At 52.5% G+C, this 24013-nt stretch overlaps 1 protein-coding gene across 1 annotated transcript in view; it reads right to left on the bottom strand.

The window, feature by feature from the left end:
- The window catches only part of SORCS2 (sortilin-related VPS10 domain containing receptor 2), a 408600-nt gene that overhangs the window by 105599 nt on the left and 278988 nt on the right, over positions 1 to 24013 (bottom strand). Inside the window, exon 6 of the mRNA XM_012002189.1 lies at positions 2129 to 2293. Coding sequence (XP_011857579.1) covers positions 2129 to 2293 — 165 coding nt within the window. The remainder of the gene's footprint in view (positions 1 to 2128; positions 2294 to 24013) is intronic.

The raw sequence follows: 24013 nt of genomic DNA, 5'->3' as shown, positions 1-24013 counted from the left end.
TGTGTAGACAGATCCTCCCTTCTCTGACCCTGAGACTGACCTGTGTAGACAGATCCACAGCCTCTTTCCTCTAGCCTCTGATTGGATTCTGCCTGTGGGAAGCCTCAGTGCATTGGAGAGAGAGAGGCATGTGCTATTCCTCTCGTTCCCTGACTGTTCAGCCACAGTTTGGTTCAGTTGCTCTACTCAGAGCCAGGCCTCCTACTGGGACCCTTCCTGCAACTGTGGAGCCCACACCTCCTGTTGGGCAGAGGTGCTAGGTTCAGAGTGGCCTCTAAAACGTATCCACGTCCTAATCCTTAGAACCTGGGACCATTACCTCACAGGGCAGGAAGGGAGCCTGCAGACGGGATTGCTGAGGTCTCCAGATGTGAAGATCACCCCAGGCTATCTGTGTGGGCTCTAAATGAAAGCCCCTGAGTCCTTACAGAAAGTAGGGGCAGAGGAAGATTCACACACACCCACACACGTCCACATACACTCACACAAACACACATGCTCACACACACTTACCCACACATGCTCATGTATACTCACACAAACACACATGCTCACATAGGCTCTCTCACACACACCCACACTCACACACCCCCACACACTCATACACCCTCACTCACACACGTTCACATAGGTTCTCACACCCACATGCTCATACACACCCCCACACACTCATCTACACTCACACAAACACACGTTCCCATAGCTTCTCTCACATACACACACCCCTACACACGCACACGCTGACATGCTCACAGTTTCGCACTCATAAACACCCACACACTCACATACACTCTCACACATGCACATTTATGTACACACCTCCCCACACATGCACTTTCACACTCACACGCACATGCGCTAACACCCACACCCACACTCACATTCACACCCACGCTCACACATTCTCATAAACACACCCACACACCCACAAACTCACATACACTTTCATGCACACACCCACACCCTACACACACTCATACAATCACACACACACACTAACTCACACCCACAATTTACACACTCAAATACACCTTCACACCCATTCTCACACTCAAACACCTCATCCACGCACATACCCACACACTCATATACACGTTCACATCCACATACACTCATACATTCACACTCACAGTCTCACACCCACCCACACACTCACATGCACTCACACACATGCGTACACACACACACACACACAGTAGGCAGTGTGGAGATGGGGCAGTGGAGATTTGAAGCCTGAAGGTATGGAGATGCGGCCACAGCCAGGAGATACTGGCAGCTGCCAGCAGCTGGAAGAGGCAGGGTTGGACTCCTCCCTAGAGTCCAGGTGGAACATGGCCCCACTGACACCTTGATCTTGGCCCAGCGATGCTGGTTTTGGAATGTGGGCCTCCAGATTGTGAGAGAATAAGTTTCTGTTGCTTAAACCATAGCCTGTGGCCATCTGTTCCCATGGCTGCAGGAAAGGAACAAAGTCCTTTCCTCCAGCCCTTTCCTACTGGGCCCTCCCCAGCCCCCGGGCCCTCTCCCTCCCCAGCCTCAGAACCCAGGTGGACCCCTCCCTGCAGATGCAGCCCAGTGGCTCCCCACCAGGCTGGACCCCCGCTCTCCCACTCACCCAGGGACAAGGCCTCAGTTCCCTACTGAGCCCCACAGACACAGTTCCCAGAGGAGGAGATGCTGATTTGGGGAAGAACAAGTCACTGCTCTCGGCGAGGGTAGAAGAGCATTCCAGACTGAGGGGAAGGCCTAGTGAGGTGTGATGAGAGTGTGGGGAATGTTCTGGAAGTGGAGAAAGGCCCTTGTGACTGGTGTGCAGAGAGGGATGGCGAGTGGCATGATCCTAATCACCTGGTACTCACTGGTTCCTCTCTTGAGCCTCCGAGCCCGGTGCACTGCCCACCTGACCACTTCACTCAGCTCCCACACCACGGCCAAGTGAGCGCGGTCCCTCGAGGGGGCACTAAGGAGAGGGCAATGGCGGGGTCCAGCGTCCCAGTCCCCAGCCCCGGGAGGCTCCTCCACAGCCAGCCCAGGGGTTCCGGGTCCGCTCCACGTGGGCACTCGCCTCCAGGTGGGTCAAGCAGACCCCAGCCCCACACGCCAGGCGAGAGGCATCCATACAGCTTACCTTGCTCTCCTTTGTGTAGGCGAGCACCTTGTCCTCCTCCTTAGGGTGGAAAATCAGAGTATCCACGAAGAAGGGAATGGGCTGCTTCTGAAAGGTGGCGCCTTCGTCCACACTGAGGAATAGGCTCTGGTCCCGGTCACTGAGTGAGGAGCTGACAAGGATGACCTGAAACACAAAGCGGGTTGTGAGGCCCGGGCCAGGTGCGCCTCTCCCCCAACATCTGAAAGGGGGTTGTGAGGCCTGGGCTGGGTGTGCCTCTCCCCTCTAACCCCTGACACCAGGGAGGAGTGCCCAGAAATGGCGGGCCCGCCCCTAGTCCAGCCAGCTCAGCCTAATTATAGCCATCCATTCATGGAGTCTCGGGACCAGCCCCTCACCCCTGCACACCAGGGAGGAGATGCCTAGAAATGGCGGGTCCACCCCCAACCTGACCGGCTCAGCATGAATCACAGCCATTCACTCATCTGTCTATTCATTCATGGGGTGCCTGGGCCGGGTTTCTCCACACACCAGGGAGGGGTGCCCAGAAATGGTGGGTCCACTCTCAACCCAGCCAGCTCAATGCAAATCATAGCCATTCACTCATTCATTTATTCATTCATGGAGTGCCTGGGTCAAGCTTCTCCTTACACCAGGGAGGGGTGCCCAGAAATGGCGGGTCCAACCCCAACTCAGCCGTCTCAGCCTAACTGTAGCCACACATTTAGGCATTCATTTATTCACTCATTCATTCATTCATGAGTGCCTGGGCTGGGGCCCCCCCACACGCCAGGGAGTGGGTGCTGCAGAAATGGCAGGTTTCCCCCAAACCCAGCTGGCTCAGTGCTAATCATAGCCATTCATTCATTCATTCATTCATTCATTCATTCATTCATTCATGGAGTGCAGGCCACTGTTCTGGGCCCTGAGGCTCCACTGTAAATGCAGGGTTCACGGCCTCTGCTGTGAATTCGAATCCACTCCTGAGAGCCAAGACAGGTGAGCACTCAAAAACCCTGTCTAAAATTCTGTTTCAGGGAAAACTGCCCCAAAGCAGGACCAGGGATGGACGGGGAGGGAGTGACTGGGTGGGGCCCACTACCTTCAGCAGAGGAGATTACTGAGCTGGGGGTCGCCGGGGAACTCAGGGGCAGGCCCGAGGGGCTGATGAAGGGAACTGAGCAGGAGGCAGACATGGGGCTGCAGCAGCAGCCAGGGGGGTTGGGTCTGCAAAGCCTCGGACAGTGGTACAGTGGGTTGTATGGTGACCCCACAAAGATCCATCAACATCCCTACACCCAGCACCTGGGACTGTGATCTTACTTGGAAATAGGGTCTTTGGAGACGTGGCTAAGCATCTCAGGATGAAGCCATCTGGATTTAGGGTAAACCCTAAATTCAACAACTGGTGTCCTTATATGGAGAGGGTAGGTAGGGACACAGAGAGAAGGTGACACACAGGCAGAGACGGGGGATGCACCTGGACATTACCACGGCCATGAACTGCCGACAGCCCGGGACGCTGGAAGAGGCACAGAGACGGGGGACGCACCTGGACATCACCACGGCCATGAACTGCCGGCAGCCCAGGATGCTGGGAGAGGTACAGAGACGGGGGACGCACCTGGACGTTACCACGGCCATGAACTGCCGGCAGCCCGGGACGCTGGGAGTGGCACAGAATGAAGAGTACTTCTGAGCCCCTAGAAGGTACCAGCCCGGCCAACACCTTGGACTCCCGGTATCCGTACTGTCAGAGGATACATTGCTGCTGCTTTCAGCCCCCTGGTTTGTGGGTCTTTGCAATGGCAACCCCAGGAAACACACACAAGAGCTCTGCCAACCAGGGATCCTGTTATTTGGGGCGGGAGGTCTCTAGGGAGGCATGATGAAGGGATGGGTGGCCTGGTTTAGGTTTTCAAAGGGGCTCACACAGGAGTGGGTCATTTAGAAGGAGATCCCCTTATCCCAGCTGGGTTTGGTGGCTTGGTCAGATTCGGGCCATCGAATCTCTACATTCAGAATGACAGACACCCAGACACTCACAGGTGGCCCCGGGGCCATTTTGTTTTGCAATTAGCAGACAAGGCGGCAGACAAAACTTACCTGAAGTCACACAGCCATGGAATCTGAACCAGGTTACCCAGAGACTGAGTGTGCACCCCTTGCTCTGATCCTACAAGCACACAGTGTTCGTTTGTTCTTTCGTTTGTTCCTTCCTTCCTTTCTTCCTCCCTTCCTTCATTCATTCCCTCATTCATTCATTCCCTCATTCATTCATTCATTCATTCCCTCATTCATTCATTCCCTCATTCATTCATTCATTCATTCCCTCATTCATTCATTCATTCATTCCCTCATTCAACAAACATGTACAGTCCTGGCTTACCCAGGCACTGGGTACTGCAGGGATGGGGGTGAGGCACAGGAGCAGTTGTGGCTGTGTTGGACATGGTTCTCATCCTAACAGGGGACCCAAAGCCAGTCCCAAAGGAAGTCTCCCTTTGGAGCCAAGCGTTTGACTCCAGAGCCCTGTTCTTAGCCACACACTGCAGGGTGCGCCCATGCAGGATGGAGTGTTTAAGCTGGGCCTCGCGTGGGGCTGGGTAGGACCAGCCCTGCTGAAGATGAGCACAGCTTTCCTGGGGAGGGCAGTGGGCAATGGCACAAGGCGACTATTGTGGCCTTGCCAGACCCCAGAATATCTCCAGAAGACAATTAAACTCATGGAGCCAAAATCAATAGGCTGCCTGGGGTGCCTGCCTTTAAGTGAATGAATGGTGATCCCATAGATCCTTTCTTTCCAGGTAAACCTTCATGAACTTCCCCGCTACGGTCACTAATCTCTGCTAACACAAAACCCTGCTCTCCCAGCACACCAAGGGCCTGACGGAGAACAACGTGGCCTTCATGGAGAGCGATTCCTTGGACGACTTTTGTCCCCGAAATGCGGACGAAAGTGTGTGCTCAGAGCTGTGCCTCTTGGTGTGGTTATCCGTAAGAAAAAAAAAACAAGGAAGAACTGAGGGGAGCCTTCGATTACATAATAATGTTGGCAAAGAACAGGTAATGACTGGGGAGCTTATGTGCTCATGAAAAACAGCAGGGTGCAAAATTACAAGGAAGTACGCTTACTGTACGTACCACATTGACACGGTGATAATGCAGTCTGTTAGGATTCTGTTAATGACGAGTGAGTAGGTAAGCAGGTATATTTTTATCAATGGGAAATGGCCAGAAATAAGAATGGCAGGCAGCTTGGTGGGATGTAAGAATGATTGGTCTTAAGTGGTGGAGCTAGAAGAAATTTACTTTTTTACTTTGATAGAATAGTTTCAGATTTACGGAAAAGTTGTAGAGATAGCCGAGCGAGTTCCTGCTTGCTAGACGGGGACAGTGAGGCACAGGGAGGTCACACGGATGGTCAGGATAGAGCTGAGGTCAGGAGCTGAGTGTTTGACTCCAGAGCCCTGTTCTTAGCCACACCCTGCAGGATGCTTCCATACAGGATGGGGCGTTTTAGCTGAGCCTCACGGTTCCTGTCTACGCCATGCGCAGTTCCCCTGTTATTAACACCTTGCGTTAGCCTGGGACATTCACCACAAGGAGGATGCCAGCATCAGCACGTTAGTGTTCTCCAAATGCCGTGCTTTGTTCAGCTTCCACCAGTATTTCCTTTTCCTGTCCCAGGATCCCACCAGGACACCACAGTACATCTTAGGCTGAGACAGTTTGGTCACTTTGCTTGTGTTGGATGACCTTGTGAGCTCTGAGGAGGGCTGGCCAGGCATGCTGGAGGATGCCTCTGAACGTGGGTCTGTCTGATGATTTTCTGGGCATCAGATGGGGTTGTGGGTTCTTGGGAGGAGGGCTGCAGGGGTGAGTGAGGGACATCAGACCAACCGCCGGCCGTCAGCAGACTTGTCACCGATGGCACTGCCCTTCCTTCCCAGACAGGGTCCTGCATGTCAGACCCTCCCTGGTGGAGTCACTCTTCTCCTTTCTGCACTGTCCTCTTGGAAGGAAGTCACCGCGCACAGCCCACGCTTGAGGGGTGGGAGTTACCCTCCTCCTCGAAGATGGAAGAGCCACATCTATGATTTGGAATTCATTAGCATGGGAGACGTTTGTCTCTTCCCCTCCATTATTTACTCATTCAATCATTTATTTATATCACTATGAGCTTATAAATATTTATTTTATACTTCAGTTGTAATTGCAGACTGTTCTGATATTTTGTTGCTCAAATAGCTCCAGCTCTGAACTCAGGGAGCCCTTTCAGTTGGGCCTTGTGTCTCTATGACACGCCCTCATCAGCCTTCTCCCGCCCAAGGTTCTTCTTGTTTTTTTTTTTTTTTTTTTTTTTTTTTTTTTTTTTGAGACAGAGTCTCGCTCTGTTGCCCAGGCTGGAGTGCAGCGGCACGATCTTGGCTCACCATAACCTCTGCCTCCCAGGTTCAAGCGATTCTTTCGCCTCAGCCTCCTGAGTAGCAGGAATTACAGGCGCCCGCCACCACACCTGGCTAATTTTTGTATTTTTAGTACAGATGGGGTTTCACCATGTCGGCCAGGCTGCTCAAGAACTCCTGACCTCAGGTGATCCACCCACCTTGGCCTCCCAAAGTGCTGGGATTAAGGTGTAAGGTGTAAGCCACGGTGCCCGGTCTGCCCCTCCCGAAGTTCTGCACACACTGCACGTGGATTCCCCAGATAACCAGGAAAAAGGAAGGAAGTCCTCAGGACCTCTTGGCTCATTCATCATGCTTTCAACGTTGACCCACATGTCTGTGCCATTTGGCCAGGAAAGCCCAAATTCCCCTCATTAAAGCGCTTTTTCCATGATACAGTTCTTCAAATGTTCTTACAAGGCAACTATGTGTCCACCATCCTCACTGGCCTGTGTGCCATTTTTGTACCTCGAGCAAAACAGAACTGACACGGAGCTGGCTGTTAATCCCACCCGATGGACACATGAAGGAGTGCATGCAGGAATGAGCGCATGAGCAATGCCGTCTCAGTCTGCGACCCCTAAGGGAATTGTGTGTTTGCTTTTCGCCTCTGGGAGGAAAACAGCCCTTATGAACATTTAAGTAGCCTGGAGAGCAAATCTCATAGAAAAAAGCTCATCCCCTTATTCATCTTCGCCACTCAAAGCTTTGCACATGAATGAAGGCTCATTCATTCATTCATTCTTCCACATTGCAAAACCACATGGTTCAAGCAAGGATTCAGGTAAACGTGGGGCTCTGCGGGAGCACAGAAGAAGGAAAATGGCACCCAGGTGTTGGGCAGGTACAAAGGCAGGTAGGAGGACTTCCTGGAGGTGGTGACACCCAGATGAGCCCTGAAAAATGGACGGAAATTTGACTGGTAGACCTGGGGGATGGGGCTTCAGGCAGAGAGGACAGCACGACCCCAAAGGCAAGTAGGTGGGGGTCCCTGCCCTGCCTCTCCTCCAGCCTCACCTCCCACCATTCAGGCTCCTGGCATCAGTCACGGCAAACTCGTTGTGTGTCTCCAGTTAGTGGAGGCCATTTACATCCTGACAACCACTTGTGTGTGTACTGTTCCCTCTGCGTGGAATGCACAGTGGGACCAAGACACCCCCACCCCTGCCACTGGTGACTCAGAACCAAACCTTCACTTTTCAAAAATGACACAAAATCCATGTGCGATCACATCAAAATAGCTTCTTTCAGATTTTCTGAGTACAAAATTCTGAACAACGTCAACCAACCCAAATGCTTCTCATTTACACACGTGAGCCTGTTTTGATGATAAGATGCCCTTCCCCTTGTTATCTGCTTGTCGAGCACCCTGTTCTGCAAGACTCATTTCAAAGCTCGCCTCTTCCGGGAAGCCCTCTATGATAGGGAGTTCTTCCACTCCTTCCTCGGCCCCCTCCAGCATCTTGTGCATACACAGGCTACAGCCTGGTGACCCTGGTGTCCTCTTGGTGGGTCTGCTTCTGCGGCCAGCCTCCCAGCCTGGCAGTGCTCATGTCTTCAGCACTGCCACTCCCCCCAGCACTGTGATCCCAATGAGTGGGCATTGGCATTATTCACACACAGCCAGGGGGGCTCTGGGTACAGGGCTTGCTTCTCCATCACAGCCCCTTTCTGCGCAGTCCACACCCTCCATTAGGCCCAGGGCTCTCACAGAGGCGAGCGGAGAAAAAGCCCGAGGAAGTGATTCCAACCTGGGGCCCGGCAATCTGGGCCGGGGTTATTTTTGGTGCGGACTTGGGAGAGTGAGCCAGGAAAGAAGGGGGAGAGGAAGGTGCTGACAGGAAAGGATTATTGGAGCAAAGAAAACAAATCAATTAGCATCGTGCCAGGCGGAGCTGGCAGTGGTTCCTCCAAATTGGGAACCAGCCTCTATTTTAAATGGTGTATTTTTACCACTTACTATTCTGGGGGAGACATATGGTACCTGCACTGGGTTCTGGGGGCCCAGGAGGCTGGTTTTTTGAAATTAGAGGCGACATTCTAAAACATGGTAAAGAGAAATGCTTGACAGATTCATATGTCTAACGGCCAGTTATTCGAAGACTAATTCTAAGAAATGGGTGCACAGCTTACCGGGCCCAGCACATGGTCGGGGGCAGACACAGGGTCAGGCGAGTCCCTTATTTTATTAAATATCCACAGCATACCTGCTAGGTAGGTGTGATTATGCCCATTTCTCAGGTGGGAAAACTGAGGCCAGAGAGCCGGTGTGCCCAGTAGGAGATTGCACACACCACTTTTTCTCCCCTGATGTCTGTGTCACCTCTACAAGCACCTCGGCCAATGGTATCCTTGCACCTGCCCAGAAGGCAGCTGGCCAACACGGGGGTCCTGATGCAACAGGCTTGGAAGAGTCTAGAGAGATCCCTCCCACCCCCAAAGACTGGAAATGGCTTCCAGAAGTCTGCAGTGGCAGGTCGGTCCAGGCTTTCGCAATGGATTTCCGACCCTGTGAAGAGGGAAGAGGGGGCTGGGAGCGAGGGACTCCCATTCCTTCTTCCCTCTTGGCCCCTGAGCCCATTCTGGAGGGGACTGACTGACTCACTCAGTCCATATGTGCGGAACCCTGGGCTAGGAGCTGAACCCCATGGGATTCCTGCCCCCCCAGGGGGATCACAGCAGACAGAAACATCACTGAGTAGGTCTGAGAGGTGTACTAATCAGGGCAGCTCCGGGCAGAGAGGGCCCCTCACTCAGGCAGGGCCAAAGTGGAGGAGAGGCTGTCCATCAGGAGCATTTCTGCAAATGAGACACAGCTCACACAGGGTGGGCCAGAGTCGACACTGTGCAAAAAGATACCCCAGAGAGACCAAGGGCAGATACTGGGAGATGCTGAGCTGGCCCTGCCATCCCCTCCCTGCCTGGCCAGGGGGTCCGCCTGAAGCCGAGGCCTGGACGCCCTTTGCTGGCTCTTCACAACGAGTCCACACCTCCTGCCTCCCTGACCTGCATCCCACCTGGTCTCCTGCTTGGACCTGCTTGTCAGAAGCACCCCTGTGACTGAGCCCTGCAGGAGCCAGCGGTGACTCTGCCCCGGCCCGCAGGACGCTGCCAAGTTCCCTTCCCTGGTCCGCGTTATCTTCCTCCAGCAGGGCTCCAACCCATCTCCTCCAAAAGGTGGTGCCAATGTCCCAGTCTGCCTGGCAGCTAAGCTCATCATATCCTAACTCTCAACTCTCCAAGTTAAAAAAAAAAAAAAAAAAAAGGAAAACAAACAGCATCCAGAAACTACTTCTCGCCTCTGCTAGAGCGCTGGTTCACACTCGCCTCTGCAGAACTCTGGTTTCCATTCACAAATCTCTGTCCCAGGGAGTATGCTTTTAATCTGCCCTTTACCAAGTTTAGCCCTAAAGATTGGTGTCATTTGGGTTTGCCTTTCTATTTAAAACTCAATTGCCCAGTCTACTTCTGGCCAGACAGATGTGCCCAGCTCAGGGTACACAATTTGGCTTTGACGCTGAGAGAGGCAAACAGTGGAGGCGAACAAACACTGCAGCCTCCACCCCCGGATCTGAAATTAGAACCTTCCCAGAGTGTCTCATCCAAGCCTGTGTGAGTCAGAACGAGCAGAAAGCATTCTCCCACCCAGTGCTTCCCCTGTGGCTGAATGCACACAGCTCGCTGGATGTTCAGCACACACTCCAGTGGCTAGTTTGGTGTTTTAGGAGAAAGTCACTCCCATGATGGTCATGTTTGGCTGACCCTGAGGGCTGTAGAGGTCCCAGAGTGCAGAGTCCAACTGAGATGTGGCCTTGGGCAAGTCCGTCTCCTCACCTTCAAATTGGAGATAATCTCTTCTGTGCTGAGGTTCCCAATGAGGCAAAACATTTGCAAGTGTAGAAATATGAAGGGTCTTCATTCTACTTGTTGCTTTCTTCAACCAGAAAGATCTACTCGTGAAGAAATCACAGGTGGTCTGCAGGTTCGTTCCTGCTGGGGCCCTTCAGGGTCTCCCAGGTGCTTCTGGGATTCAAGACTCACTCCCATCCTCACCTGCGGACATGGTTCCCACGCATCCTGCGCTCCAGTAGTCCTGGGCTGTGTCCAGGTCCCAGAGGCCCATCATACCCTCACAGTCTGCGTATGAACGGGTCTCACTTTGTTGGATGCCTTGGCCAACTTCTGACTGCCTGCAGGGTAGGGCCCAAGGGGGCATGCCGGTGGCTGCTGTGGTGGTTAACCAGGTGAGATAACATGGTGACCTGGCCTTGGGCAGAGGGTAGGAGAACTGGAGGGGAGAGGGCAGATGTCAAGGACATCTTGGAGGTACAGTTCAGAGGCTTTGCTGGGGAATAAATAAAATGGGGAAATATAAGAGCATACTAAGTTTCAGGCTTGGGTCAAAGGGTGGCTGACGGTGCTTTGCAGAGATGGGGATGCAGGAGGAAGAACTGGTTTGGGGGAGCTGAAGCTGAGGTCAGTTTGAGCTGCGGAGGTTCCTGAGGTACCCCCGAGTGGAGCGAGGGGTGGGGTTTGATATATGGGGCTGGGATGGGAGAGGAAATCTGCATGGTGGGTAGGCATTCGGAAGCTCCGTGCACAGACTCCTGGCTGGGGGGCCCGGAGAGGATGAGCTTATCCAGGCATGGCAGGAAGTGGGAAAAAGAACTGGCCTGGGATGGAGATCAGAGGGACCCTGCAGAGATAGCCGGTGGGGAGCAAGGGGGGGTGGGAGGGGCTGCTGGAGAGTGGCGATGGGTGAGGGGCTTCAGCAGGCCAGGAGGAGAGAGCTCGGCCTTCCCACCTCCTGACTCCCACCTCCTCCTTCCCTCACCTCTCAGCTGGGCCTGCCCTGCCACAGCCTCTCTGACTTGTTTCATACCCATGTTTGTTCCACATCCATGGTCCCTCTCAAGTGGCTCTGGCCACCCCAGCCTCAGGCTCACTCTATGTTCTGGCTCCGGGGAGCCCCTTCCCAGAGGCTGTGTGGCTGGCTCCCTCTTTTTAAAAATTTATTTTTATTTTTATTAATATCACTTCTAACGGACCAATCATAATTGTATACATTTGTGGGTACGATGTGCTATTTTGATACATGTGTGTGACACACACACACACACACACAATACACAACATGCAATGATTAAATCAAGCTAATCAACACAGCCGTTGCCTCACCCACTTGCTTTCTGAGATGAGACATTTGAAATTTTGAAACAGAGAGAGAAGCGAACTCCAGATGACCGGCTCCTAACCCACAGCTGGCAGCTCCAAGACCACCGTCTCAGAGGCCCTTCCTGAGCACACCATCTAAATGGGCCCTGCCTCCTGGTTATCCTTTGTCTTAAAAAGAAATCATTAAGCCTCTCTGAAAACATCCTTTTATATTATTATTTCTGATTGTGGCAAAACAGACATACCATAAAATTTCCTTTGTGAGCCTTTCTCGAGTGTACAGTTCAGTGGCGTTCGGCTTCCACACTGCCCTAGAACCATCACCACCGTCCTTCTCCGGAGCTTTTCCATCACCCCAAACTGCAGCTCCCACGGCGGGAAGCCCAGCTCCCCACCCCCTCCCTTCGTGTTATTGTGCTCACTTCCTGGCCGACCCCCCACGAGGCCCCGTGGTCAAGGAATAGGGTTGTCTTCTTCACTGCCCGATCCCAAGCCCCACCTGGCACGTAGTCGGTGCTCAGGCCACCAGTTCAGTGCTGCTGAACATGCTGATGGGATATATTTAACTCTCACTTCCGGTGAACTTTTAACATTTAAGGGAGGTGGCGTTCTGTTCTGTTCTGTTCCGTTCCGATCCGTTCCGTTCTGTTTTGTTGTGCGCTGATGTCTCAAACCTTCCAAGCCCCACCTGAAGCCCAGGAGCCTGGAAGCCTGGATACCACATGCCCCCGCCTCCCTTAGACTCCACCCCCAAGCTGCCTTCACATGAACGCTGACAGGTACAAGAGTGGAGGCACCTTGTTCTCCAGCAGCTGCTGCAGGCAGGTCCAGGGCTGTGCCAGGGTCTCCAGCATCCTCTCCAGGCCCACCCGCTTGGGTGCAGCAGGAGCTGAGAATTGGCAGCTGTTTTTCGAGGTTCCTGAGGGCCTGACCTCCTGATATTTTCAGTGTCTACTGTGTAAGGAAGCCTCTAAGTCCTTGTGTCAAACCCCTTCCTCCCCTAGATACCGAAACTCGTTTCTAACCAGCGCCTGTGAATCACTGGATCTAGAACTATTTTACCAAATAAAATGAGTTGATCTGAAACCTTCTCTGGTGTGGACCGAGGGCATGCCTTCATGCCAGCCTGCCCAAGGTCTTGAGACTGCCTATCCTCTTCCCTGCCAAGATCCAGGAATTTTGCTAGGGCATTTTTCGTGGCTCCTCAGCCAACAGAGGCACATCATGAGTTAATGAGAGCTTTGCCCTTCAAATAAAGCTCTCGGCCAAATGGGAATCGGGGCAGGGCCAAGGTGGAGAGATCTGTCAGCATTCATGGTTTCTAACTAGGCGGGCGAGGGCCCCATTTGCCCCCCATGGCATGGGAGTTCATGCACAATTCTGAGAAACATGTTGGGAGCCAAGCAGATGATGCCAGGGCTTGGGCGGCAGTATCACCCATCCCTCCTGAGTAGGGATATGTAGGGCCTGGCATACTCAGCAGGACGCCTCCCACTGTCCTCTGTTTAGCTGAGGGAATTTTGAAAAACCCACGAAAAGGCTGGGTGCAGAGGCACACACCTGTAATCCCAGCATTTTGAGAGGCCGAGGTGGTTGGATCGCTTGAGTCCAGGAGTTTGAGACCAGCCTGGGCATCAGGGCGAAACTCTGTCTCTCCAAGTACAGAAAAATTAGCCTGGCATGGTGGCATGCACCTGTAGTCCCAGCTACTTGAGGGGCTGAGGCAGGAGGATCTCTTGAGCCTTGGAGGCAGAGTTTTCAGTGAGCTGAGATCGTGCCACTGCACTCCAGCCTGGATGAAAGAACCAGACCCTGTCTCAAAAAATAAAATAAAATAGGATAAATGAATAAATAAAAAATAAATAAAATCCTACAAAGGAGAAAAGTCAAGAGAAAAATTTTCATCGAGGATGAGGACGAGGAACAGTAACATAGGTGGGACTCGAATTTTTCATTCATTAAGCCAGCACCTAGGCACTGAGCACCAAGGACTGTATTACTTGTTGGGTTATGACTGTGGATAGGACAGGGCAGGACAGGACAGAACAGGACAGGACAAAATCACCCTCCCATGGGCTTATAGCTGAGTGCAAAAGACAGGTAGGAAAACAAACGCAGGAACATGATCGTTTCAGATGGTAGTGGGTTCCATGAACAAGATAGAATCAGGTAATTCAATGACTAATGTGCATGTGTATATGTGTTTATATGCATGCATTCATACACAAATACATACATATGATACACACAAATATATGTATGTGCTATAGAAAGAGATGTACATATGTAGGAACAAATCTATAGTGACAGAGGCATGAAGCAGGCCAGAAGGTTAACAGCACTGTTTGTTTCTGGGTGACGAGACGATGGTTCTTTTTTGTTTCTTTGGAGAATGTTTCTGGCTACACTTCCTAGTTTGTTTCGCATAGCCTAGTGTGAAACACCTATGGAATGATTAAATATACTTTTGTACGTCAATATTTTAAAATGAATGTGTTACATTTGTAATTAGGAAAAAATCCAATAAGTAACAGACTTTTATGAAAGAGGAATGTGTTTATAAGCAAAAGCCTAAGAAAGTCTGTTAGCAAGACACTTGTTACGAACTAAGGTTTCCTGCTAGGTCATCTGTGAATGGTCAGTATTCGATACTTTTATTTATTTATTTATTTATTTATTTATTTTGAGACAGGGTCTTGCCCTGTCACCCAGGCTGGAGTGCAGTGGTGTGATCTCGGCTCACTGCAGCCTCTGCCTCCCGGACTTAAGCCACCCTCCCGCCTCAGACTTCCGAGTAGCTGGGAACCACAGGCGCATGTGTACCACCATGCCTGGCTATTGTTGTTTAATTTTTTTGTAGCGACAGGGTCTCTCTATATTGCCCAGGCTGGTCTTGAACTCCTGGGCCCAAGCGATCCGCCTGCCTTGGCCTCACACAGTGCTGGGATCACAGATGTGAGCCACCGCGCCCAGCCTATCAATACTTTCAATCCAACTGTCTTTTCTTTTCCACTCTCCTCCCCTCCTCCCTCCCTTCCTCTTTTCCTCCCTCCCTCCATCGTTTCCTCCTTCCCTCCTTTCTTTTTTCCTTCTCTCCTTCCTTCATCTCACCCCTCCATCCGTCCTTCCATCCATCCATCCATCCATCCACTGGGGAGTGACTGTAAGGTGCATGAAGAGAGTAGTGCTGGGTGCTTTGAGTCTAGTGGCCATTGTGGCCACCTGCTGTAACCATCTCCATGCAACCCAGCTCCTGCACCTACCTCCTTGTCATGGGTGCCAGTGGCTTCTGGCTCCCGGGCTCGTCTCTGCTTGAACTTGAACTCCTTCTAGTGGGGTGAGAGACGCTGACTGTGTGCCTGGCTCTGTGCTAGGCACTAGCCCCCACAGTCCTCATTTTATTCTCACAATGGCTACACGTGGGAGATGTTCTTGTCTCTCTTTTACAGACAAAGAAACAGAAGCTTGGAGTGGTGAGATGACCCACTTAAGACCACACAACTTGTGAGCCACGATGCTGGCACGAGACCCAGCTCTGTCTGACTCGGAGCCGGCGTCCAGCCTCTGCACCGAGGCTTGAGCTGACAAGCATCCAACATAATTTAGTAAAACACCCACTCAAACACGATTACAGAATTGACTGTCAGGAAAGGGCTGGTTCTGTTTTAATTACTGGCCTGACAATTGCTAAAATGCCAGGAAACATCCTTGAGAACATTTGTAAATGTAATGGCAAGGCAAACCTTTTCTCTTTGGCCAGAAGGCTGACTTGGAAAATCTCGGGTCTGATCGATAATAACTAAATAAGGCAAACACATTTCAGAGCATAAAAAAAAAACTCATCATCGATACTTTGTAGCCTTGATTTATTAATCATCTTGTATGTAGCATTTGTGAGAACGAGGGCCCCTGCCGTCCTCCTCCTCCATGATCATTGATGGTCTCAGTTCTCTTAAGGGGCTTTGCACTGAGGCTCTGGAGTGAATACGGTTTAATCGTGTTTTGTTTGCCTGTCTGAGGACATTTTGCAGACAATGCTAAAAGCCTGTTTGCTTGGGCAGAGTGCGGCGGATGGCTAATTCTCTGGAGTGATGGTGTTTTGGAAGATTGTCTTTTATCAGGACGGTTGCATTAACTATGTATGGTTGGACATGTGAACAATTTGTTCATTTATCTGCCCCCTAATTGAACAGTGGAAGGCAAGGGAATGTATCTCGGTAGCTTTGTGTTAGGCCTTTTCAACAGCGGTGCTGGCAGCCTCCTGGGTGAAGACGACAGCTTTTAGAAATAACTGTGGAATCTCCTAAGACTTTCTCTTCAAATATTTGTGATGAGAAGCCACGATAGTATTGTGGCTGCTGGTCAAATTGGTTGAAATCTTGCATCAGCTTCAACTAGAAGCCATTCTTAGTGTTTTCTTATCGTTTCCTTATCGTTCCCACGAAGCAGATGTCTGGAGTCAAAAAGTGAGCCAAGGGCTGCATTGAATGGCCAAGGTCATGGTCATCCATTTAGGGACCAATTTGTATTCCGTGGTCATAGACTCCCACAAGGACAGAGCTGAAAGGCCCGTGAATGTAAGCTCCTCATAGTTGGGTGGGGAAGCTACACTTCTGTCTGGAGAAGCCCCAGTCAGGGTCTGCAGGTGACAGCAGCTTGAATCATGGTCGGCATGAATGAAGAACTTCTGCATTGCATGGAGTGTATAGCAATACTGGTAACAAATAGTTGTGCATAGCATTTATTGAGCACTTCTGTATGCCGGGCACTAGACCAAATGCTTTCTTCATATTTTCAACCACCCTCTGATGAAGCCGTTGTTATTATTATCCTTGTTGAATGGCCCCAAGGAAGTGAGTCCCAGAGAGGGCAGTCACCAAGTCACTGCCCAGTGGCTTAGGGGTTGATGGGGTAGAGCCCTGACCGCTGCTGCAAAGGTGGATATGGGACACATGCTGCTCTTCCTCTGCTCTTGATTTCAGCCTCCATTGAACCTGTGTGAACCAGTGCTGGGGGTGGAGGGCGGAACAACCTCATCGTCTTTGGCTCCATGGAGCACACAGTCTAGTGAGGAGGCAAAGACTGACAAAACGCGTAAGCGGCAGCTGTGCACACCCCAGCAAGGGCTCGGTCACTGAACAAGAGGGGAAGTGGGGCAAGACCACAGAGACAGCGAGGTGGGCCAGGTGACGCATCCAGCAGGAAGGGAACGAGGAGGCCATGGGATGGGGAGGAGGAGATGACTGCAGGAGATGTGAAAAGGTGGAAGGAGCAGGACTGGATGCCACGGGTGGGGCAACAGGGAGTTTGGAAGGCCCCAGCTCCTACCTTGGGCACTGGGGGAAAAGCAGTGAACCAAAGACACCTGGTGCCTTCCTCGTGGCTGAGAAGAGACTGAGAAGGAGTGACCGGAGAGGTAGGAGGAAGACCAGAGAGCACAGTGCTGCAGAAGTCATGGGACAGTCACCGAGAGCTCAAGCATGGTGCGCTTTCAAAGCCCCACTGATTGACAAAGACAGGGTACTGGTGTCTCTGAGTGTTACTGATTGTGGATGGTGGGAAATAGATGTCCCCAGGCACCAGTAATCGCCAGTGGCAGGAATACTGGTGTCTCCCCAAGGTACCATTGATTGTCAAAGGTGGGGTATCAGTGTCTCTGAGTGTCACTGATTGTAAAAGGCAGGGCATTGGTGTGCCTGAGTACTACTGATTGTCAGCGGTGGGGTATTAGTGTCCCCAGGCACCACTGGCTGCCAATGGGGGGCTAATGGTCCCTAGGAAGGGATGGGGTGGGAGGTAGCACCGTCTTCTGTCCTTCATCTGCCCTCTAACCATATGCCATCGGTCATCAGTCAGTCCTAGCGTTTCCACTCCTCAGTGGTAGGGAGTGCCTTTGGGTCTGGGCAGGGCTGACCCCAGAGCAGATGCATCACGAGCGGTGGGTGAACTGAACAAAGGCATAGCGGGAAAGATGAGTGTCTCTTTTGTCAAGTTATTCTCCTCCTTCCTACCGCGGATGAAGGATGATTTAATTAAGGTTCTTGGGGAAAGAGCTCTGGAATGGGAGATTTCCCAGGGGCTCTCTGCAATCTTGTGGAGGCCAATGTGACCCGAAGCTCTGGTTTCCTGCGAGAAGCATCAGTGCTGGTGCTTCCAGATCTGGAAGAACGGACGTCCATCCTGCATGAAGTCTCCTGGGACCCCGTGCCAGAGCACTCACGACAGAGGCCGGCAGGGCCCCCTCCCACAGGCAAAGAGCAAGGTGGGCAGGGAAGGCAGGGCACTGCAGTCCAGCCCCTTCCTGGGACTCCAGACATGGTGATGCCTAGAAGCAGGAGGCAGCAGCAGAGGGGCCGGCTGGACCAGCACACCTTCTGATGCTGGAATCACTGCAGTTGTGCCCCGGCCTCTCTGCTTGGATACGTCCAGTGGCAACAGGCTCCCTACCTCACTGCCTGTGCAAGTGTTTTCTTTATAACAAGCTCAACCCTGCAAGACACAGAAGAAAAGGCTTCAGAATTCACCTGCAATGAATTTTGGCCATGCACACACAGTGGCGAGATGGCGAGTCAGTTCTGCAGTCTCTGGGAGCCTCGATCCTGCCCCTTTTGAAGTGGGTCACCCTCCTCCTTCTTGCTCCCTCTCTTCCTTCCACCCGAGCTACAGGTTGGAGTAGGGGCTGGGTGAGGGGAGGAGGTGCCTCGGGCCTGCTGAGGAACACAGGGATCCTGGCTTTTCTGAGGCTGCTTTGTAGCATCTCCCCCGGGGGCCGTGCTCTGGAGCAGGATGTGGGCCTTACTCAGACCAGAATGTCATTAAAGTCACAGATGGACATCAGTCCTGAGAGTACTGATTAATAACTCACAGCGCTGTCGTGACAAGCAGATAGAGCTCACCAAGCCGGGCAGTGATCGTCACAACCCCCATAGCTGGGCAGCAGCACCAGCAGGCTCTCGCCAGGCCAGACACCGCCCCAGAGGCTGGGCTGCTGCCAGCCCCGCTTTTCAGAGAGGTGAATATCTCACCCGGAGGTCGCCTGGTTCAGACAGAGCCGAGCAGGTGACAGGGAAGCTCGATGGATAGCGTGCCACACCCCACCAGTCTGTAGCCCCGGCAGCCTGTCTTTGATTAGATTTATTGACTAGGTTTCTGTGTAGGATTTTGTTCAGCAAAAGTGTTTTCATGTTTTAAAAAAAATGTTTCACCACCTTTGATTTCATCCGATCAGCACCACCCCCAATATACACACACATAGACACACACACATAGACATACCCATAGACACACACACTTGCAGATGCAGGGAAGGGCGTGAGATGCCGGGAGGGAGTGGGAGAGGAAGGCTTCAGAACCCAGGAAAGACCCCTGTGCCCCTAGTTCCCACATGCCACCCCAGGCAGGGCTCAGGGCTTGGCAGGCTGCCACATCTCCGCCGGGCCTGGTCACACTGCCCAGGATGGACATGACCTACCCCCAGCAGCGGAGGTGCCTCAGGTCAAGAGGCCCTGGGAACCCCCTCCTTGTGGTCAGCAGTTGTGGGTTTCAGAGCCGGCTGGGACCCCATGGCCGGTGACCTCCCATGCCTGCCAGCCGTTGCCTCCCTGGGCCTCTTGGTGGTGGGTTAACATGGGGGTCACAGCAGGAGAAGGGCACCTGGGGGACACTCGGGGGCCTGGAATACACAGGGTTGACCTCGTGGCTGAGGAGCAGGAGAACAGAGGAGACTGATGCCCGCCTGCCCAGGTCAGAGAAAATGCCCTGAGTGCAGGGAAGACCCCCCACCGTGAGACCCTCAGCGCCTTCCCCACTGGCCCCGGCCTCAGCTTCAGCTTCAGTGTCTAGTCTGCAAGAAGAAGGCAAAGAGCTCCTGCCTCGCAGCCTTCCAGGCCAACCTACAGGGAGCTGCACAAACCCAGCTTTGTCGGGGCATGGAGTGTGTGTACCCAACCCCCACCGCCTCCATAGTGACGGTGCGTGGAGCCTGGCATTGTGGCCGCTGGACACCCTGCTACTGTTTTTGTTGGTTGCCCAGAACTCAGCTGCCCGCTTCCCCAGGAATCTGCTTCGGTTGACAGGAGCCCCTTGCCTGGGAAGTTAACCCTCCCCCAGGCAGTCCACAGATGGACAGATGCCCGATGGATGTGGGGAAGAAGGACCAGGGCTGTATCTCCAGGGTCTGGCACACAGCAGGGTGGGACTCCACAGCATGGGCTGCAGGCAGGAGTGGGATGTCTTGTGAAAGCCGGGACCCTAAAAAGCTGAGAGATTGCCACAGACTCACAGCCACACATGGGCCACATCCACGTAACACAGCAAGATGCCTTGTTCCCAACAAAGCCCGACTGTGGGTCTCCTATTTTTAGACCAAAGAAAACAATACATGGTGATATTGTGGGAGGGATGGCTGATTAGGGAAACCTGTAAGAACCCCGTATCGTTCTGCTCCAACAAGATCGCAATCTGCAGAAGAGGTGCTGCAGGTGTGCAGGAGAAACGTCCAGCAGTCCCCAGCCCAGCGGATGAAGGAGGAAGGGGAGGAAGAGGGAGGAGGAGGAGGAGGAGGAGGAGGAGAAAAAAGAGGCATAACTAGATGCAGCTGTTTCCAGAGTGGGAGAGACCAGGTGCCTGGGAACGGGGCAGGGGCAGGAGCTGACGAATCTGCCGAGACCCTCTTTATTCCTCATGGAAACATCCTGGCGTTTCATGTCACACACACATGAACACGTGCATAGATGCGCACATGCCTGAGCTCCTAAAGGCCGTCCCTTCCCACCTGGGCACTATGCCATGTGAGTATCAGCCTGATACCTGTGTGCTGGGCTCATGGCAGAGCCTCCAGGCCCCCTTAAGAGAGAAGGCAGGGAAACCCACCGAAGGCTCTTGTCATGAGGACTTGGGAGAGGGAGGGCACATCAAGTCCAACCTCCGTCAGGACACTAGCACCCAAGGAGGCGAGGCCGCTTCTCCAGGGCCCACACTCCTTGGGGACCAAGCTGGGACCCCTGGCTGCCTGATGCCAATTCCAGGGCAGAAGACCCCGCACATCTGGAAACTGTCCTCATGTTCCTGAGTGTGGACTGAAGAGGTGGCCAGGGTGGAGTGGGCAGGGTAGAGTGAGGTTTTACTGGCCAGAAGCTTCCGGGCTACTTTAAGGGAAATGTCTGGGGAGGCCACGCTCCTCACAGAGGACATATCAGCCTTCTGCTCCCTGGACTTACTGGATAAACTTCCCAATAAAAATGCTCCAAGATGCCTTGCCCTGATGGAGGGAAACAATGTTGGATTTTCCCAGACTGGCCAGATGAATCCCTTACGCCTGGCCGTCGTTAGCTGCCACTGGCTTAAGGGTAGCTACTAAGTATTGGGCAGCCTCTATTAGCCAGGTGCTGAGTGGCACACGCATCTTGTCTCATGAACCCCCACAGCTGATCCTCGAGAGGGGTGGTAGCTTCCTAGAGCTCTGAGAGGCTCACCAACTTGCCCAGAGACACATAGCACAGGTGCAGGACCTGGGTGCACATCACAGATTGTGCATCTGTCACCTGTACCTTTCAGAGAAAAGCATCTACTCTCACATTTGCTGGTTAGAAACTTCAGGTGCTTCTGAGGACCTGTGGGTGCCAGCAGTCTCCCCCCAACTGTGCACACAGGCATGGATGGCACAGGTGAGCTTCCTGCCACCCGAGGCTTCCAGGACAGTGGTGTGTGTGTGTGCGTGGCTCAGACAATAAGAAAAAGCAATAATATACTCTCAAATACAGAAAAAAGTCACTGCAAATGAAAAGCAAGGTAAGAAGATGCAAGTCCTAGGGTGGGGTGAGGGTTGTGACTTGGGAAAGGAGGGTAAGGAAAAACATTCCTGAGGCAGAAAAGCCTCCTAGGTACAGGGGAGGGCACATGCTAGGGAGAGTGGCAGCACGCACAAAGGTCCTGAGGCACCAAACTTGGTGTTTGGAGGAATCACAGGAGTCCTGAAGTTGGAGGCATGAGGGATGAGGGAGCAAGCGGAACGTGCTGTGGGTGGAGAGGCAGCCAGGGTGCGGGCCTGGGAGTCCCACGAGGAGTCTGATTGCAACGTGGGATGGGGACCTTGGGGCCCTCGAGCAGAGGAGATACAACCTGATTTCCCTGGTGAACGCCCCTGCGGGTGCGGCGTGGAGTGCAGACAGACGGGCCGGGGTCCTGGAAAAAGCCCTGGAAGATGGGCGTGACTTGGGCCCTGAGCTGAAATGTGGACAAAGGTCTGGTGGTTTGGAGAACTCACTTGCAGCACAGAACTCACTAGTGCATCTGAGGTGGAGTGAGGGGATAGAGGGGGAAAGGATGGTCCCTGAGCTTTCAGCGTGAGGGGGATGGGACCACTTCCTGAGAGAAGCCTGAGGAGGAGGCTTCTGTGAAGCAGGTGGAAGAGTTCTGACAGCAACGTGATGAATCAGGGATGCCTGTCTGCCCTCCGAGGCGGGTGTCATGGAGCAGCAGGAGATCTGAGTTTGGACTTCGACTGAGGCATCAGGGCTGGGGAGTGGTGGGGGTGCAGACATGATATCTGAAGCCATGACACTGGGTAGGATCATGGAGGAAGAGGGGAAAACTGAGGGGTGGGTGAGCATCCCACTCCTGACTGCAAATCCCAGAGAGAAAGCCCCAGCTGGAAGGTGAGGCAGAGCTGGGGGGCTCCGGTAGGCGGCTCAGAGGAAGAACACTTCTCCCCACTTCTCCCCCTTTCTCAGAAGAGGAAACTGAGCTCCAAAGACACCAAGGCTTGTCCCTATAAACACAGCCCATGACGGGCAAGCCAGATTCTGAGCTTCAGGATTTTGAACTTGAACTAAAAGTTGCTCAGAATGTCTGACCCTTCCTCCACATGGCCAACTCCTGTACATCCTCCAAAGGCCAACTCAAATGTCTCCTCCTCTATGAAGCACTCCTCGCTCCATGCTTGTGTCCAATCCCCCACCATGGTTCCATGGCCGTTTCTACACACCTCCACTTAGAACCTTTTCTATGTCAGGATAGTAGTTTCACAGTCTCACCGGCTGTGAACTCCTTGACGTCAGAGAGTGGAGTCTACACACCCTACATTCCTGCTTGCCCAGAAACTAGGCATATGAGGAGCTCTATAAAGCCTTTCTGGATGGATGGAAGGAAAGGGTATATGCATGCACCAGTGGGTGAGTGGATGGGTAGGTGCTTATAATGATGGATAACCAATGGATAGATGAATACCATATAGATAAATGGCACATGGATGGGTGGGTGGATGGATAATTGGGTGAGTGGGTGTATGTATAGATAGATGGATGGATGGGTGAGTAGGTGGATGGATAGATGAGATAACCAATGGATAGATAAATATATAGATCAATGGCACTTGGCTAGATGGATAGTGGGTGGTGGATGGATGGATACAAGGCGACAGGATTTGTAGTCAAAATACTCAGAATTCTGCCCTGGCCACACTTTGGACTAGCTGCTGGACCAGGCACCACGAGGTCCATGTTGCTGAGCCCTGGGCTCCTCACCTTTGATTTGGAGAGAAGGGTAACTAATTGTCCACCTGCTGGAGCCCTGCAAAGCTCAGAAGGGCCAAGAGATGGCTCAGGGGCCTTGTGGGGCTGTGTAAATGTCAGGCAGCCCCAGGGAGTCTGGAGCAATCTGCACCATCGCAGAGTTCTCTGCCAGGAATCACCTCCAAATGTCCATCGAGGGAACATAATTTCCACATGGCTGGTTTTAAAACGAAGTAATTAAATGGTTTTATAGTCAGTTTTTAAAACAAGCTCTTTAAGTTATGAGTATAAAGCATCTCTGTAATAATCAAGTTGTTCTGTTTTGTGATTTCTATTGCAATGTATTTCTATAATTAGGCAGAAAAAACGTCCATTCGGGGCTGAGGCCACTTTATTTCACTCACTTTTGAGCTTGTTGTGACCCAACCAACCCACAGAGATCAGGGCTCCTCAGGGTCTGTCTGTCTGGGTCCTTGTGGGAGGAGATCACTTTGAGGGAGGCGGTTGTCTGAGAAGGTCACATGACGACCTCACTTGGATGAAGGGAAGCCCAGGGGCTAGAGGATGGATGAATGGATGGTAGATGGGTGGATGGATGGATGGTGGATAAGTGCATGGGTGGATGGGTAGATGGATTATGGATGAGCGGATGGTGAATGGGTAGATAGGTGGATGAATAGGTGGATGGTGGATGGGTGAATGGATAGATGACAGATGGATAGATGGACGGATGGATGGGTGGATGGATGGATGGGTGGATGGATGGATGGATG

The sequence above is a fragment of the Mandrillus leucophaeus genome, unplaced genomic scaffold (assembly GCF_000951045.1).
Source record: "Mandrillus leucophaeus isolate KB7577 unplaced genomic scaffold, Mleu.le_1.0 Scaffold68, whole genome shotgun sequence".
Lineage (NCBI taxonomy): Eukaryota > Metazoa > Chordata > Mammalia > Primates > Cercopithecidae > Mandrillus > Mandrillus leucophaeus.
The sequence above is the reverse complement of the archived record's forward strand: the minus strand, read 5'-3'. Positions and strand labels throughout refer to the sequence as shown.